Source organism: Uranotaenia lowii, chromosome 1 (genome assembly GCF_029784155.1).
Source record: "Uranotaenia lowii strain MFRU-FL chromosome 1, ASM2978415v1, whole genome shotgun sequence".
NCBI lineage: Eukaryota > Metazoa > Arthropoda > Insecta > Diptera > Culicidae > Uranotaenia > Uranotaenia lowii.
Window position 1 is genome coordinate 31,858,147 of NC_073691.1, and position 15,951 is coordinate 31,874,097.

General features: G+C 38.1%; 1 protein-coding gene across 4 annotated transcripts in view; it reads left to right on the plus strand.

Moving 5' to 3' along the window:
* The window catches only part of LOC129755749 (calcium-binding mitochondrial carrier protein Aralar1), a 50,208-nt gene continuing 34,257 nt past the window's right edge, over window positions 1-15,951 (plus strand). The window contains exons 1-2 of one of the 4 annotated variants that reach the window (XM_055752406.1): window positions 1-1,164; window positions 5,006-5,400. Coding sequence is in view for 2 of the 4 variants with exons in the window: in XM_055752381.1 (XP_055608356.1) it covers window positions 1,090-1,164 (75 nt within the window). In the remaining 2 variants the exon portion in view is untranslated. The remainder of the gene's footprint in view (window positions 1,165-5,005; window positions 5,401-15,951) is intronic. The other 3 variants (XM_055752414.1, XM_055752381.1, XM_055752391.1) reach the window with 3 other exon arrangements.

Below are 15,951 nucleotides of genomic sequence, written 5' to 3' on the forward strand. Positions count from 1 at the left end.
TTGACAGACTGCGAATGCTCTCGAAAAAGTTGGTGGTTAGTGGCTTTGGTGGAATCCAACAACAGATTCATTATCAATTCAGTCACTTCAGTTTAAGAGTCGTGGATTGTTTCTGCTCGGATTATCAGCCTGTTAGTGAGTAGCTCATCCCTACTGTTTTTGTGAGCACTGGAAGTCACACGAAAAGGTACCGAACTAACAACTATTGCTGCAGTCTGTTCCGATTGCTCGTCCATCATTGATACAAACAAGTGGCGATTAGTAAGTAGTAAGTGCATAGTCTCAGCCACTTCCCTGAATGGTGTAATTCCTCTAGTTCATCAGCTGGCAAATGTAATAGTGAGAGAGCATCCAGCTCGGTGAAAGTTCCGCTGGAGGCAACTTTCAGTCAGCCATCGGAATCGGTTCGAATCGCGTCAAAATTCTAGAACAATCGCAAAACTATTTCGTCCATCCACAACGCGAGAAAAGGTTATCTTAATAGCCACCCTCGACGAAAGTCACCTCTAAAGGTGTGCGGTTTTTTTTTTAACTTTTTCTAATTATCGTAAGATACACGTCGTGACAATGCATCAGTCCCGGTTTGTTATCTCTGATGTCGGGCAACTTTGAGAAGGCCGCCCATCTATCTTTATGAGACACCGGACCAGTCGTCGTTCGTCTGTGTTGTGTTTGTTGGAAGAAAAAAGATTACGCAAATCGTGGAAAAGTGCTATCCGAAATCAGTTGTTCTGTCAGGAACAAGAGAAAAAAAAATTGTCGACAAAAAGTATTCATCCCAAACCCAGTCATCACCGGTTATCGACCCGAAAAGTGACAAATAAGTAGCCCCCGAAAAATTGATTACATTTTAATCAGTGCCACTAATAATAGGAGGGGTTCCTGTTTTATTATTCTTCCTCCTTCAAACACGAAAAAAGTCGGCACGCGACTATCGGCTGATTGTCAGTAGGTCGATTTTTCGGAAGTGATTACGTCCACATCAGTCTGGACCAGTCTAGATTGAATCGAGCTGTAAAAAAGTGTGTGATAAGGTGTAATCCAGTCCAAGTAAGCCGATTCTAGCAACGTGTGTGTGCCTGCTTCGATATGAAGAAGGCGATGCCGTCGCTCACCTTGGAGGAAGTGCTGAATCTATGCGGAATGGTGGCCTACTGTCAGGAGGTGAGAAACATTATTTTATGGCTAATAACTGATATTCTTTCGATAACATTGACTACTAGACGTTGGTCGAATCAAACGGAATTGACTGAAATTTGTCAGCCTTGCTAATAAGTCTTAAATTCATAGGTGGGATACTCTCAAAATAAACTAAAAAAATATGAAGAAAACTCAAAAATGGTTGTGATGACGTTTCCGATAACCTTCACCGAGTCCTTGGTTCATCTTTCCAGGCAGTGCCTCGTGACGACGACGTGCAAGGTCGGAAACAGAGGTTCCGAGGAGAGTTTGTTTTGGTTGCATTCATGAGGGGAGACGATTTTCGTCCCCTTTCGAGAAAGGATTGTGTTTGAACGTTTATGCTGCCATGCCAAGGACGGACTAACTGTCAAACATGTTTGCATGATTTGCATACCTACAGGGGCACGTTGAAATCAAATATAAATGGAAGCCAGAAGAATTATTGGATTCCTTTAAATAATTGTCAATCAATACCTTCACGTTTCTTTGGATTTAAAAAAAATGTAACTTGAAATTGTTTACAGAAAACATCGACATATGTAAATCATTATGGCCTAAATATTTGATGATTGGGTCGATCAATTAACACCTAGCGTGTCAAACATTTGAAGCAGGAAGAAAAATGTTGGTATTTGGTTGAATTTTTTTTTATTTCAATTTACCTAATTCATAAACAGATTCAATTTGAGACTATTTCATCAGATGTCTCAAAACAGCTGTGCCTTGCTCCCCCTGCTGGAAGTTGTACTAAAAATTTGCTTATCGCAGCTGGGCTAACTAGCGGTAGAATGGAGTAGTTCGCGAAATGGTGTTCAATGAAGCGATGCACTACACCCACACTTACAACGGTTTCCATTGACGCCTGTTGGAATGTTTTTCGGTGGGTGGTTGTTTTGAATTGGAGCTATGTTTACACTCGCTAAACGCTAAACACTTGTTTGTTTGCTGTTGATTGGTTATACTTGTATAAAGCATTTAAGGGAAATAAGGGCATAATGGCCACCTTAAAAAGGACGCTAATTTAACCATAGAAAACAGCTATAGTTTGTGTGTTTCTTCACTGTTTCGTGTTAATATACTAAAAAAGTCTATTTCCTAACGGGTTAAAACTTGAAAAAGTAGATAAAAATGGTTGTAGCTCTGTCCGCGGTTTTTACATCAGCGGTATAGTGTTTGGCGGTGTTATTTTTTGCGGTATGAGTATTTTGCGATTTGTCTTTTTGGCAATATGCAACATTATGCGGTAAGATATTTGATCAGATATATATCGAACAAATGTTGTACCCAAATATTTATTCTGGTTTCGAGTGTGTGGTTTCGAAACGTAAAGCAAAGGACCGTACATCATTCATAGTTCGAACGCGCAGCGTGAGGAGGCGGCCTCTAAGCTCTGATTTAAAGGGTAATACGGTCAAAATTTTGTCAATATCAACTTAATGTATTTCTTTCAAATTTGCATTCAAAAAACCTGAACACCCCTCATTTTGAAGGGGTGTATGTGTAGAATGTTGTTCCTATTTTGATTTTGGAATTCACTCCTCAGTTGTCAAAATGCCGTCCAAGGAAGAAGAGCAGCGTATCAAAATTTTGCTCGCGCATCGCAAAAATCCGAGCTATTCGCACGCAAAGCTGGCAAAATCGCTAAAAGTTGCCAAATCAATCGTTACAAATGTAATTAAAGTGTTTGGGGAACGTTTGTCGACAGCCAGGAAGTATGGATCGGGGGGAAATCAAAAACCGGAAGCCGCTGGGACGACAAAGAGAGCTGCCGGCAGTTTCAAGCGAAACCCTAACCTCTCTCTCCGAGATGCCGCAAATAAGCTGGGTGTATCGTCTACAACCGTGCATCGAGCCAAAAAACGAGCCGGACTATCGCTTTACAAGAAGGTAGTGACTTCAAATCGCGATGATAAACAAAATACGACGGCCTAAGCGCAATCCCGGAGGCTGTACAAGACGATGCTGACGAAGTTTGACTGCGTGGTAATGGACGACGAAACCTACGTCAAAGCCGACTACAAGCAGCTTCCGGGACATGAGTTTTATACGGCAAAAGGAAGGGGAAAGGTAGCAGATATTTTCAAGCACATGAAAATGTCAAAGTTCGCGAAGAAATATCTGGTTTGGCAAGCCATCTGTACCTGTGGCTTGAAAAGCAGCATTTTCTTAGCTCCCGGGACTGTCAACCAAAAAATTTACTGTTTTGGCCGGATTTGGCATCTTGCCATTACGGTAAAAAGGCCATGGGGTGGTACGCCGCCAACAACGTGGTTCCCAAGGACAAGAACCCTCACAACACGCCAGAGCTCCGCCCAATTGAGAAATACTGGGCTATTGTCAAGCGGAACCTAAATAAGACAAAAAAAAACTGCGAAGGACGAGCAGCAGTTCAAGGCAATCTGGCTTTCTGCGACGAAGAAGGTGGACAAGGTGGCTGTACAAAATCTGATGGCAGGGGCTAAGCGTAAGGCCCGGAAATTCGGATTTGGAAAAGCGGAAGCCTAACTGAATATTTTTCCTGATTTTTATACTATAATTAAACTTGAAAAAGAAATTTAATTTGATTTTTTAAATGAACGATTTCACCGATTTACACGCGTTCTCCCTTGACCAAATTTTGACCGTATAATCCTTTATGTTTCTAACAATGGTCCGAAAATCAATCAAAACAAACACTCAGGATGCGTTTCCTGTTGGAAACATTCCGATTGTATAATGGGATAGCGCCTCTCGCTACTGCTTCGCCTGGCTGGTATGCAATCTCGATCAGCGCTCCTATCAGCTATGCAAACCGAGTCGCATCATTCAGAATCATCGGTTCAGCAAACATCGCATATCGGAGATGAGTGAGATACAAACTGATCCATTCTGAATGTAGCTCACTCAGTATCTGCCTGAATTATATGAAATTCAAAATTATTTTTTGCAGGACGAGAAAAATCAAACAGTTGTGCGGGACACCATAAATTCTCAGTAGTTTTAACGTGACGTACGACATTTTAATAAGAGAACTTGTAAAAATTGAAAAACACGGCGAAAGTGAACATCTTTCCCTCACAAACACAACTGCAATTTGATTTTGATCATACTGATGTTAAAAAACGTTATAACAACAAATAAATTTATTAATTTGCTTTATATCAAATCAAACAAAATACGCTAATGATCGGCTTCATGTATCATTCACTCACTGCCTGATCCATTCACTCCTGATCGAAGACCAACAAGATTCGCCATATGCATTGCGCATTGGTGATATTCCAATTTGATGATGGTGCTGCACTGTTTTGACAGCAAGCATCGTGCGAGGTGATCTGTATTTTAGCGATGAATTGAACGATCGATGATCGGGTAGGTCCAGTAGCAATCAATAACGAAACCCGACCGCTGTACGTTCAGGTGCGAAGTGCAATCAGAAACATTCATTGAAAATGAGTGATATTCAGAACACTGGTTTCTAAGACGTTTTTTCTAGGCTTCCTGAAATACCAACGAAAGCCCCGTGTTTCTAGGATTACCCAAAGCTAGGGACGATCCTCGTAAGTCTGATCCATGTTTCTAGGCCGGACTTTTGAACATTTCAAACAGACCGCGAAGTGACTTAGTTGACAACTATCCATACCGAAAAATAGACTTATTCACTATTTCGTTACGACAAGCCAAAACGCCAGCACATAAAGGCGCAAGTTATGTATGTACTTGTAGTGAAATTATTCAAATTTCGGAAGTGCAAGTTTAATAGGATATCCAGGTTATGCCCCGTAGCAACAGTGATCACCGTTCGTCAACGCCATATTCAAACTCCATTCCGATTTCCTAACAGGACCCCGAGGTTTTACCTTGATCCGTAGTTCGGCTTTTTGTTGCCTAGAAACCGCCATCGCTGCAGGTCGCAATCACACGCACACCGCAGCGATACTTACTAAGTCAACACACGAGCCATAGACGCATCGGTCCACAATCTACCGAACGTCGAGAGTGCCAAGGACCCGCCTTTGCAATCCACCGTGGTGAGCCGTCCCGCCCGAGGCTTCCGAATTACACTCAAATTCGACCGCTAGCGTGGGAACCTACAACCCGAAGCCAAACTAGTTCGTGTGGGGAACAAACCGTCGGCGTCCGTATCTATCACCGAGTGGCATCGCTGTTGCGGAGCAGATAGGCTGGTCCACCCAGGAAGGTGAGACACAAGGTGGTGCAATCACTACGTGTCACGAGGTAGGAGATAGCATAAGGGGGTGGGACGTAGTCCCTAGTGTGCACATGACCCAATTATAAGTTGACTGAATCGGAATAAAACGTGGGAGGTTTCGAAGCATACAAAGTGTTTTCTTGGCTAGCCGAATCGTCTGTAGCTTAAGCCGACCCTGAGCCATATATAGGGGAGTTTCAACACCGCTGAACCCGCTAGCTGACACATTTGTTATAAAACCGCTGAATGGCAAACCGACAAAAGGGCCATATGCCAAATGAGGAACCGCCAAGTGTTACAAACCGCCAAACAGGTTCTTATGCGAAATGTCATACCGCCAAAACGAATACCGCTAAATGGTTTACCGGGAGCTGTGATATAATTGATAAAAACGTTTTAAAATGCATTTTTTGCCAAAAGCTGAAAATCAGTCACTGTAGTCTCCACTGGGGCAGTATAAGCACCATTAATCGGGGCACGATGAACATTATCGGCCGTAGAATCTAGCAGCGAATTCAACTCGATGAAGTCAACTGAATTATAGAGCTACAACTTGACTTATTTAATCTGACGATTTGGCCTATTGATTAGGTGTCGGAGAGGTAATCAAAAGACTCGAGTTCGATTCCTGGTCGAGGTGATATTTTTTTTTTAATTTTATATTGGCCAAAAAATTATGGTTTTGGAAATCCATTTAAAATTCAAAAATTCTGTGAAATCTGTGAATTTTCCAAAATTCTGTGTTCTGTGACCGAGATTCTGTGATGAAAATTTGCTCGAAATTCTGTGTAATTACAGATATTTCTGTGATTTCGGCAACTTTGGCTACTATCCTTACATGCAACAATAAACATAATCAATCATGAATGGTAAATGATTACCTCTCCGACACCTAACCAATAGGCTAAATCATCAGATATAAACTAGTCAAGCTGTGGCTCTATAATTTGTTTATTAAGGCATTTTACTTATAAAGTTTAATTTTGCCGAGTTGATCACTTATTCATCTATTTCAGATGACTTCATCGAATTAAATTCGCTGCAAGATTCTACGGCAGAAAGAGCTCATCGTGACCCGATCAATTGTGCTCAAAATTCACTCTAAGATCTTCGAGCAATTGCTTCGTTACCGAGACAAATAGTCGACTGATAATGGGGTAGTTTAAATTATTATTGTGAGTGATTATTTTGAATTCTATGTTATCTAATCGACGTTTTTCGGTGAGTTTTAGAAAATAAAAACGTTTTTACCAGTTGTCCAGACGTTTCGAGCATACTCTAAACGCATACACTAAAATTATATTTTGAAAATTGAATCCTACGCTTTAATATTTTAAAATACATCTTACAATTTGCTGGCCTTCGTCTATACCATTTGTTCTGGCTCATTTAAAAAACTTCATCAGTATTTTGAATTCTGGAGCTGAATATAAATGTCTATCGTCAAATTACTTATTTCTTGATATTAAACTAGCGTTAGTATTTAAAACTTATTATCCCTTCTTGACTGCAAACTCAGATTGCTCGGTTTTTTTCGGGCTTGCCCGAATATGTTACACAAAATCTAGGAAAGGCCCGATTCGGCATAGTTGCCTGGATTTTGTTGTAAAAAGTCCGGATTTCGTCCTTTTTTTGATAAAATATAAAAAAAACCAATTAAGTTATTAATCGTTTTAATTTTGCATCCAGATACGAAAGTTTTGAGCAAATTTTATTAAAATTACCATAATGGTTTTCTAGAAGCTCAAAATACGATTTATAATCGGCTTATGTGTCAAGACAAAAAAAAAGATGTTTCTTCTTTTTTTGAAGGGTTATACCTGGGTTTTGAAAAAATTTGCCCAAATATCTCCCGGATTTTTGGACGGAATTTTTTGAAATCAAATGCTCGGATTTTGTAGGGTTTAGACGAAATAGTCCGGATTTGCCCGGCCCGGACACGTGTCTGCAACATTTTATATTCGGAAACATATAAATGGGAACCGAAATTAAAATTATGAAATTATGAATTTCTGAAAGTTTTCGTATATTTTGTGACGGTTTTATCACCTCGATCACTCCCCCCCCCATAGGATCGCGCATGGCCCGCCAGCTAAAACGATATATGGTCTTTCGGTATTAAAAGGGTTAAATAGGCAAAATGTAACGACTTTTCTCAAGCCAATTTTATCATTGCTAATTCAATATCCGTTTCGCGGAATTCTAACTGCAGTTCAGCTTCAAGTGGCATACGAAGTATAAAATGTTTGCTCCGGCCTTATGACTAACAAACTGTGGCCATACACTGTTTATCAGAATTTTTAAAATTAACCAAATTTAGAAAAAAAAATTAAGTTTAATAGAGTTTCAAGTGGATTTTTTTCTCAGTTACACTCTTCCCGGTTGTTATTTTGTATAAAGTCAACTTTAAATAAACAAGTCACACCTGTAGGCGAAAGCTTCAGAGAATTTCTGTTACATAAACCCAAGTTTACGACTTGTAGAAACAAGGAATGAATCGCTTTTCAAACGGAATGTCGGTCGTAAAAAGGCGTTTCTTGAATTCTTACCATCGTTTCGTATCAAGTATGAGTAGCTGGAAATTGAATTTAAGCTACTAAGACGGTATTACACTGTTCCTAACAAATTTAAATAATTTTGTCCATAAGATCCTGCAGTTTTTTTTTAAATTTTGAACCTCATTTAGATGCGTGAACCCAAAACGTGATCAAGAGCAACGTCACTGTATTTGTGATGATGCGTTCTTGTTATTATGTCTATTCGAAGGTAGCAGGCAGCTACGTCCGTAACTTGTTTGATTAGAAGAACAGGAAAGTCGCATTCTGGGCTGCACTGCATTGCACTAAGTAGGGACTGTACTCGAAAAAACTTCAACACTGTTTGTTGATCATCTCCGATTTTATTCCACTTTCAGCTTAATGTCTTCTTGAACGACTTCACCTCATGGAGCATGGTTAAAAAGTTGATGATTATCTGTTTTGGGATCTATCTGTATTTCCTGATTTTTTTACTACTACAATTTTTTTGGCAATGTTCTTATTATTGAGAAACTTTAATAACTTTAAAAACATCTTTATAAATTGTCACCGAATTTTGCATATGTAAAATTTACATTTCAAGCTAGGTTTGCTAGAGGTTTCGTAAATTTCCATAGACGCTATAAAAAGTCATTCACAAAACAAAATGTTGCACTTTTTTCGAGGACAGTTCCTAGAATCCACTCCGCTAGTATACTGATAAGCAAATCGTCGTCGTTTCACCGGTTTGTTTACTGACAATGGGATGTTTGTTGATTTTTTTTATTGAATGATGAGCGTTACACCCGACATTGGTGAGTAGTTTGCTTGCTGGTTGTTTGGATGGAAAAAATTAAGTCATGGCTCTTCCTTGGATGGATGGATGGTGGTCATCCGACTACTTTAACAAACAAGTCAAACAAAACAAGTTTCAAGAAGATTGATGAAGAAAAACTGTTATTATCTCTCACGGAGTTTAACACAGCTTAATTAGGGATTGATAATCCATGGGGGGTTAAAATCCCTTAAAAAATAATACAGCTCAACCCAGAGGGTTTAAAATTTCAATCTGAGTTATAAGTTTAAGAAATCTTATTTTGAACTGATTCGAGTTCTGATTATAGAAACTTCAATCATATTCTGAACTTCGAATTAATTAAATCCCTTTTTTATTACTCTCTGGGGCCACAATTTTTCTCTTCGATCATTTTTGTGGAAAATCAGTGCTCAATTTTGGTCTAGTATCGATAAGTTTTTTTTTCAATGTCAACACACAAGGTCATTCAACGCGCTTTTTCACGCAGACACTTCTGTTTCTAAATCTAGGTCACAGTCAAAGTCGGAAAAAATGAGCGAAAGGAAAACCTCGTTCAAATCTCAGCATTCTGAGCAGCGCCATGGCCACACACAATGAGACTTTTGGGCAATTTTAATTCAAGTGGTTGATGAGAGCGCGCAAGCGTAATTTTGTTTTGCTGGTTCGAATCGAGATTCCCAGAAAATAAAAAAAAATCAATCTCCCTCTCGAACGCAATAGATACATATTATAAAATTTTCCTCATTTTTCCTCCCAATAATCCAAAAGAGCGACCCAAGCGTTTTTCTTCACTAATACCAACTGATCCCGGCTGATGACGTCCGCCGAAAAAGGGCGTTCAAATGTTCTGATTCGAGGATCTTTCTGTAACAAAAATCCAACCAATGCTCAGTTGAACCGAGTCACCCCGCGAAAACGTGTCCGGGCGAAGTTTTTTTTTATTTTGAAAAATTATAACAGTCTCCACAGTTCCAGATCGCAAGGTCGATTCCGGTCATCTGGTTCGGTCTAATAGAATTAGTAGCCCTACTGAATTTTTTCTTCGTGCTGTTCCGCGAAAAGTTTCGTGAGTTTGTCGCCGAGTTCGTTAGCGTGTTGCATCGTGAAACATTTTATCACTAATTATATTGTTACGCCTGGGGTAGTTTTCGGTTTGCGCCTCCCTTCCCAGAGACAAACAACCTGCAGGTGTAGTGCCTATCGTTCGTCTCGAAAGTGCCCTACTAGCTTGTCCTACAGCCATAGAAGCTAGAATAGCTGGAAACGATTTGACTGGCGCATCACGACGACGACCACAACCGTTTGCTGCTGGATAATAACTTGTCATTGCACGTGCAGCAACGTCTGCGCTCCCTCCCTCAGGAGGGAAGAGGCTTCGCGAGTTTCACGAAAATTGCAGTGCGCCTTCTTCCCAGTCCTCAGTATTTGAACGAGCAAGAAATACCGTGCGTTGGTAGAACTTTGGATGGAATCGAATTAACGTACAACGAAAGTCATTGTCTTCGATCAGATAATTTTGAACACGAATTGTGGAAAATTTGAAAGTCTAAGGCAGAAGTCGATACCCGTTCTTTGTTTATGCGATATTGTCGTGAAAAATAAGCGGAACGATGTTAAAATCAACAAAGGAGATAATCCATCGGTCTTCTGGTTCGAATTGCGGGTCAATGGGTCGTCCTCATAATTATTAAATTATCGATACACGAAGATTTTGTGAGACAACCTATTCAATTACGATATCAAATTCTGAGACAAAACTTAGAAGAAAGGTCGTTCATACAAACAACTGTCTCTGCGATATTTAGATATATCCCAAGTTGACTTTTATGGCAAAATTTAAGCAAATTTTACAATTACGCCCCAATAGCCAAATTTGCTCTCATTTTGTTTGACATACGATGGAACACAGAAAAAAATGTGAGCAAAAGTTTTCCTACATTGTTAGCAAATTGGTGCAACATTTAGAAAGCACAATGAAAAAAAAAACGCTCTACTTGTTCTTCTCTAGTTTGAATAGCGTTGATTCGCGCTTGTACGCAGTTATACTAAAAAGAATGACTTGTGGTAAAATAAAATAAAGTTTTAGACGTACTTTGGATGTGTATAATCTCATTGTAATTTCTAGAACACAAACTGATAATTAGAGCTTCCTCACCGATTTTGCATTCCAGCTTTCATCTCGTGTTTCTCGCTGCCATTTTCTCTGCAAAACTTGTTGGGACAGGATCCATCGTGCGGAATTTCGATTTTCTTCGATTTTTCGCAACATACCTTAAATTATTAGTCCTCTCACACTCAAAAGATTAGAGCTAGATCCACACAAAATCCATACACCCAATACGTTTTACACTTCACAATTGCATCGTATTCAGAGTGCTAACCCGAAAAACCACTTAGTTTCCCCCTAGCAGAAAAAAAAATTCGAAGAATTTCCATTCTTTCACTTTTAAATTCACTATCGAAGTTTTACGTTCTACAAAATACGCTTCAATTTTTTCACTGGAAAATCCGTCCGCGTCTCCGCCCAACAAAAGCATTCACCACATCGTCGACACAGCAAGACGAGAAAAAAAAACGACCGTTCGCGGTAAGAGCTCAACCAAGACTGAGTCAGAATGACCGCCATTAGTTGTTGAAAAAGTTTATATATGACATCAAATGCATCAAACTTAAGGGGAAGACGATACTAACTGTTTTCTGCTAAATTTCATTTCTGGATCACTGTGCGGTGGTTCTTTGCCGGTTTGTTTTTTTGGTTTTTTTTTTAAATATATCTTTATTAGTACCAATTCATCATTACATTTATATTACATTAATACATTAAATTAGGTGTTCAGTTCAATAATGAACTTTCAGGGCCCTATAGTTTAATAATCACTAAAATTTATTTATTCGACTTAAATTTGCTGAGCCTAATCAAGCATTTTTATAAAGGAGAACATCCTGTAGTGAAAAAAAAAATATTTTAAACTAAAAACTAAAGCTATCCTAAAATTAAACTAAAGAGAGAGCGAATCTCTGCGATGGAAGACTGCATCGATTTGCCTCTGAAGTTGGAGATGATTTTGTTGGCCATCTCTTCGATAGATTCAATGCCTGCAATCCCATGAAGATCTTCGGTGCTGTGCCAAGGTGGAAGCCGCAAAATCATTTTCAGAACCTTGTTCTTAAACCTCTGGATGGCTTTCTTCCTCGTTGCGCAGCAGCTAGACCAAATCGGAACTGCATACATTATCGCTGGTCGGAAGACTTGCTTGTAAATAAGCATCTTATTCTTCAGGCAAAGTCGGGATTTCCTGTTGATGAGAGAATAAAGAGATTTAGTGTATTTATTACATTTAGATTGAATATCTTCAATGTGATTCTTAAAAGAAAGATTCCGATCAAGTGTGAGTCCCAAGTACTTCACGTGATCAGACCATTCTAAAGAAACCCCATTAAAAGTTATGGAATGATTTTCATTAGGTTTTAAAAAATTTGCTCTTGGCTTATGGGGAAATAAAATAAGTTGAGTTTTGGAAGCGTTAGGAGAAATTTTCCACATTTTCAAATAATTCAAAAAGGAATTTAAATTTTGTTGCAATCTACTGCGTACCACCCGTAAATTTCGACCTTTGGCTGAAAGCAAAGTATCGTCAGCAAATAATCTTCTACCTTTTCCTTCTGGGACATCAGGAAGATCAGAAGTAAAAATATTGTATAAAATAGGCCCAAGTATACTACCCTGAGGGACACCAGCTCTAATGGGTATCGTTTCAGAGCATGAATTTTGATAGCTTACTTGCAAAGTTCGGCTAGTCAAATAATTTTGAATAATTTTGGTGAGATGTACAGGAAAATCAAATCGAGCTAATTTAGCTACTAAACCTTTGTGCCAAACACTGTCAAAAGCTTTTTCAATATCAAGAAAAGCAACACCAGTTGAATAACCTTCAGATTTGCTAGCGTTAATCATATTAGTTACACTCAAAAGTTGATGTGTAGTAGAATGTCCATGACGAAAACCAAATTGTTCATCAGGGAAAATAGAATTCTGATTAATGTGAATCATCATTCTATTCAAAATAACTCTCTCAAATAGTTTACTTAAAGAAGGAAGCAAACTAATTGGTCGATAACTTGAAGGCTCTGAAGCACTTTTTCCAGGTTTCCAAATTGGAGTTACTTTGGCATTTTTCCATTTATTGGGAAAATAAGCCAAGTGAAAACATTTATTGAAGATTTTAACTAAAAAATTTAAAGTGCTTTCAGGCAACTTTTTAATAAGAATATAGAAAATCCCATCTTCCCCCGGGGCTTTCATATTTTTAAATTTTTTGAAAATCAATTTAAGTTCAACAATATTTGTCTCACAAGAACTTTCAAACACAATTTGCTTAGAAAGAATATCATCAAATTCTAGGGAAATTTGAGCATCAATTGGACTTACAACGTTTAAATTAAAATCATGAGCAGACTCAAATTGTTGGGCTAATTTTTGAGCTTTTTCTGAATTAGTTAAAAGAAGTTTATCCCCATCTTTCAAAGTAGGAATTGGCTTCTGGGGCTTTTTTAGAATTTTAGTTAATTTCCAAAATGGCTTTGAGTAGGGTTTTATGTCCTCTACTGCTTTAGCAAAATTTTCATTACGAATGAAATTTAAACGACGTTTGATCTCTTTTTGAAGGTCGCAATAAATTAATTTCAAATAAGGATCCCTAGTTCGTTGAAATTGGCGTCGACGAATGTTTTTCGAATCATCATCAATTAAAGGTTGATTAAATTTATGTTTAACTTTAGGTATTGAAGCGGCTCTAGCATTGACTATTGAAGTTGTCAAATTTTCTACAGCCAAATCAATATCTTCTATTGAATTCAATGGAACGTTTTCATCTAAATTACGTTCAATAAAATTCATATATCGCTCCCAGTTAGCCTTTTGAAAATTAAAAGTTGATTTTAAAGGGTTTTCAATGGGACTTTGGGATAAAGAAAATGTTACTGGAAGGTGGTCTGAATCGAGGTCCGCATGAGTAACTAATTGACTACAATGCTCGCCTAAATCCGTTAGAACCAAATCAATTGTGGAAGGATTTCTAATCGAAGAGAAACAAGTATGCCCATTAGGATATTCAACAGTATAATAACCTGCAGAGCAGTCATTAAACAAAATATTCCCATTTGAATTTGATGAAATATTATTCCAAGATCGGTGTTTTGCATTAAAGTCACCAATAATAAAAAAATTAGATTTATTTCTAGTGAGTTTTTGTAAATCTCCCTTCAAAAAATTTTTCTGTTCACCGCTACATTGAAAAGGCAAATATGCGGCATCAATTATAATTTTCCCCATAGAAGTTTCTAATTCAATTCCAATTGTTTCTAAGACTTTTGTATTGAAAGAAGGAAGAAGTCTAAATTTGAGACGACTATTGATGACAATAGCTACACCCCCACCTTGTCGATCAAGTCGATCATTTCGTAAAATTTTAAAGAAAGCATTTCTTTTCAAGTTATTGTCTGGCTTTAAAAAAGTTTCAGTGATGGTAGCAATATGTATGTTTTGAGTTTTCAAAAATAAAAAGAACTCGTCTTGGTTAGCCAGCAAAGATCTAGCGTTCCAATTCATAATATTTAAACATCTATTTGGATCCATGAGGGAATCGTAAAGTCATAATAATTTTGTTAGCATAATTAAAAGAAGTTTGGAAAGCTTCAAACATTGAATTTGCTTTCAACATAAGTTGCATCATTTCCATTAAATTTTGATGCAAAAATTTTAATTTTTCCTCAGTAATCTCACCCAAATCAACAAAATTGTTAGAATCAGAAGAGGAAGGAGAAGAAAAAGTATTTGAATTTCGGGGATTTTCCCAAGCCTTCGCATGAACGTTGAGACTTGGTTTTTTCCCATTTTTATTAGTTAAACCTGAAGAGGGCAACCCATTTTCAACCACCTCTGAGAACGATAAACAACGAGTCTGTGGCGCAGAATCAGCCCAGGTAACATTAAAATCACTTCGGGTATTACCCAGCCGTGATTCCAATGTAGGCCGAGGCTGACTGCGAACAGGCAGGTTGTTTGCCGGTCTGACGTGTGTAGACGAAAAAGAGGAAGGAGGAGAAGAAACTTTTCTGGAAACTTTGGGGTTTTTCCTAGAAGCAACAATTTTTGCCCTAACGGGACAATCTAGAGAATTCGAGGAATGATTACCTGCGCAATTCGCACACTTAAAAAATTCTGTTTTTGGCTTATCACCACCAAAAAGGCATTTAGATTTTTCATGATCGAATGAGCCGCAAAACATGCATCTGGCATTCATTCTACAATTTTTAGTGCCATGACAAAAAGCTTGACAACGACGACACTGCGTAATATTTTGTAAAAAATTGGTATGGGATTTACGAAAAGGTTCAAATTTTACTCGACAATGAAACATAAGACGAGCCTTTTCCCAAATTTTCAAATTATTAACCTGATCCTTTTTAAAATGGATCAAATAAAGTTCAGGAGCAAAACCAACACTACTGGTATTATTCGTGTTGGTTCTTTTCCTCATTTGAATTACTTGAAATGGAGAAAAACCTAACAAAGAATTTAATTCATTTGTGATCTCATCCGGTGTCTGATCGCCGGTGAGACCACGAAGTACAACTTTAAAGGGACGATCACCTCTAGTGTCGTACGTAAAAAATTGGTGTTTTTTATTATTCAAATAATTTAAAATTTTTTGAAAATCATTAAAAGATTCCGCCAATATACGAGCAGTTCCCCTTCGACCGATCTGAAAAGAAATCTTCACATCCTTGACGGAAGTGACGATTTCTTTTCGAAAGGCATTGAAGTCAGGAATCGTGACCGTAATTGGTGAAACCTTTTCGTTTTTAAGAGTATAAGAAGAAGAAGAAGGTTTCTTAGTACTCTTATCAGAATTAAATATGAATATTTCCTCATCACCGATGTTATGAAGGACATCGAATGAATTGGAAATTTCAACTTTTTTGGCAGATGGCCCTGGATTAGGTTCAGCAATCCGTTTTCTTCCGGCCCTTGAGCCGGCCGAAGACTTCCCCATGCTGGAAAGAAAAGAGAAAATATGAATAAAAGAAAATGAAAATAATTTTAGCACTGAAAAGTGCTGATTGAAATACAGGTAAGGAAAAAATAAATAATGTAAAATGTTCCTGCAGGTACACAGCAACGATACGATGCTCCAGCGTACGTGTTGACGGCTCAACGGTACAGATGGAAGTTGTTTTATTTG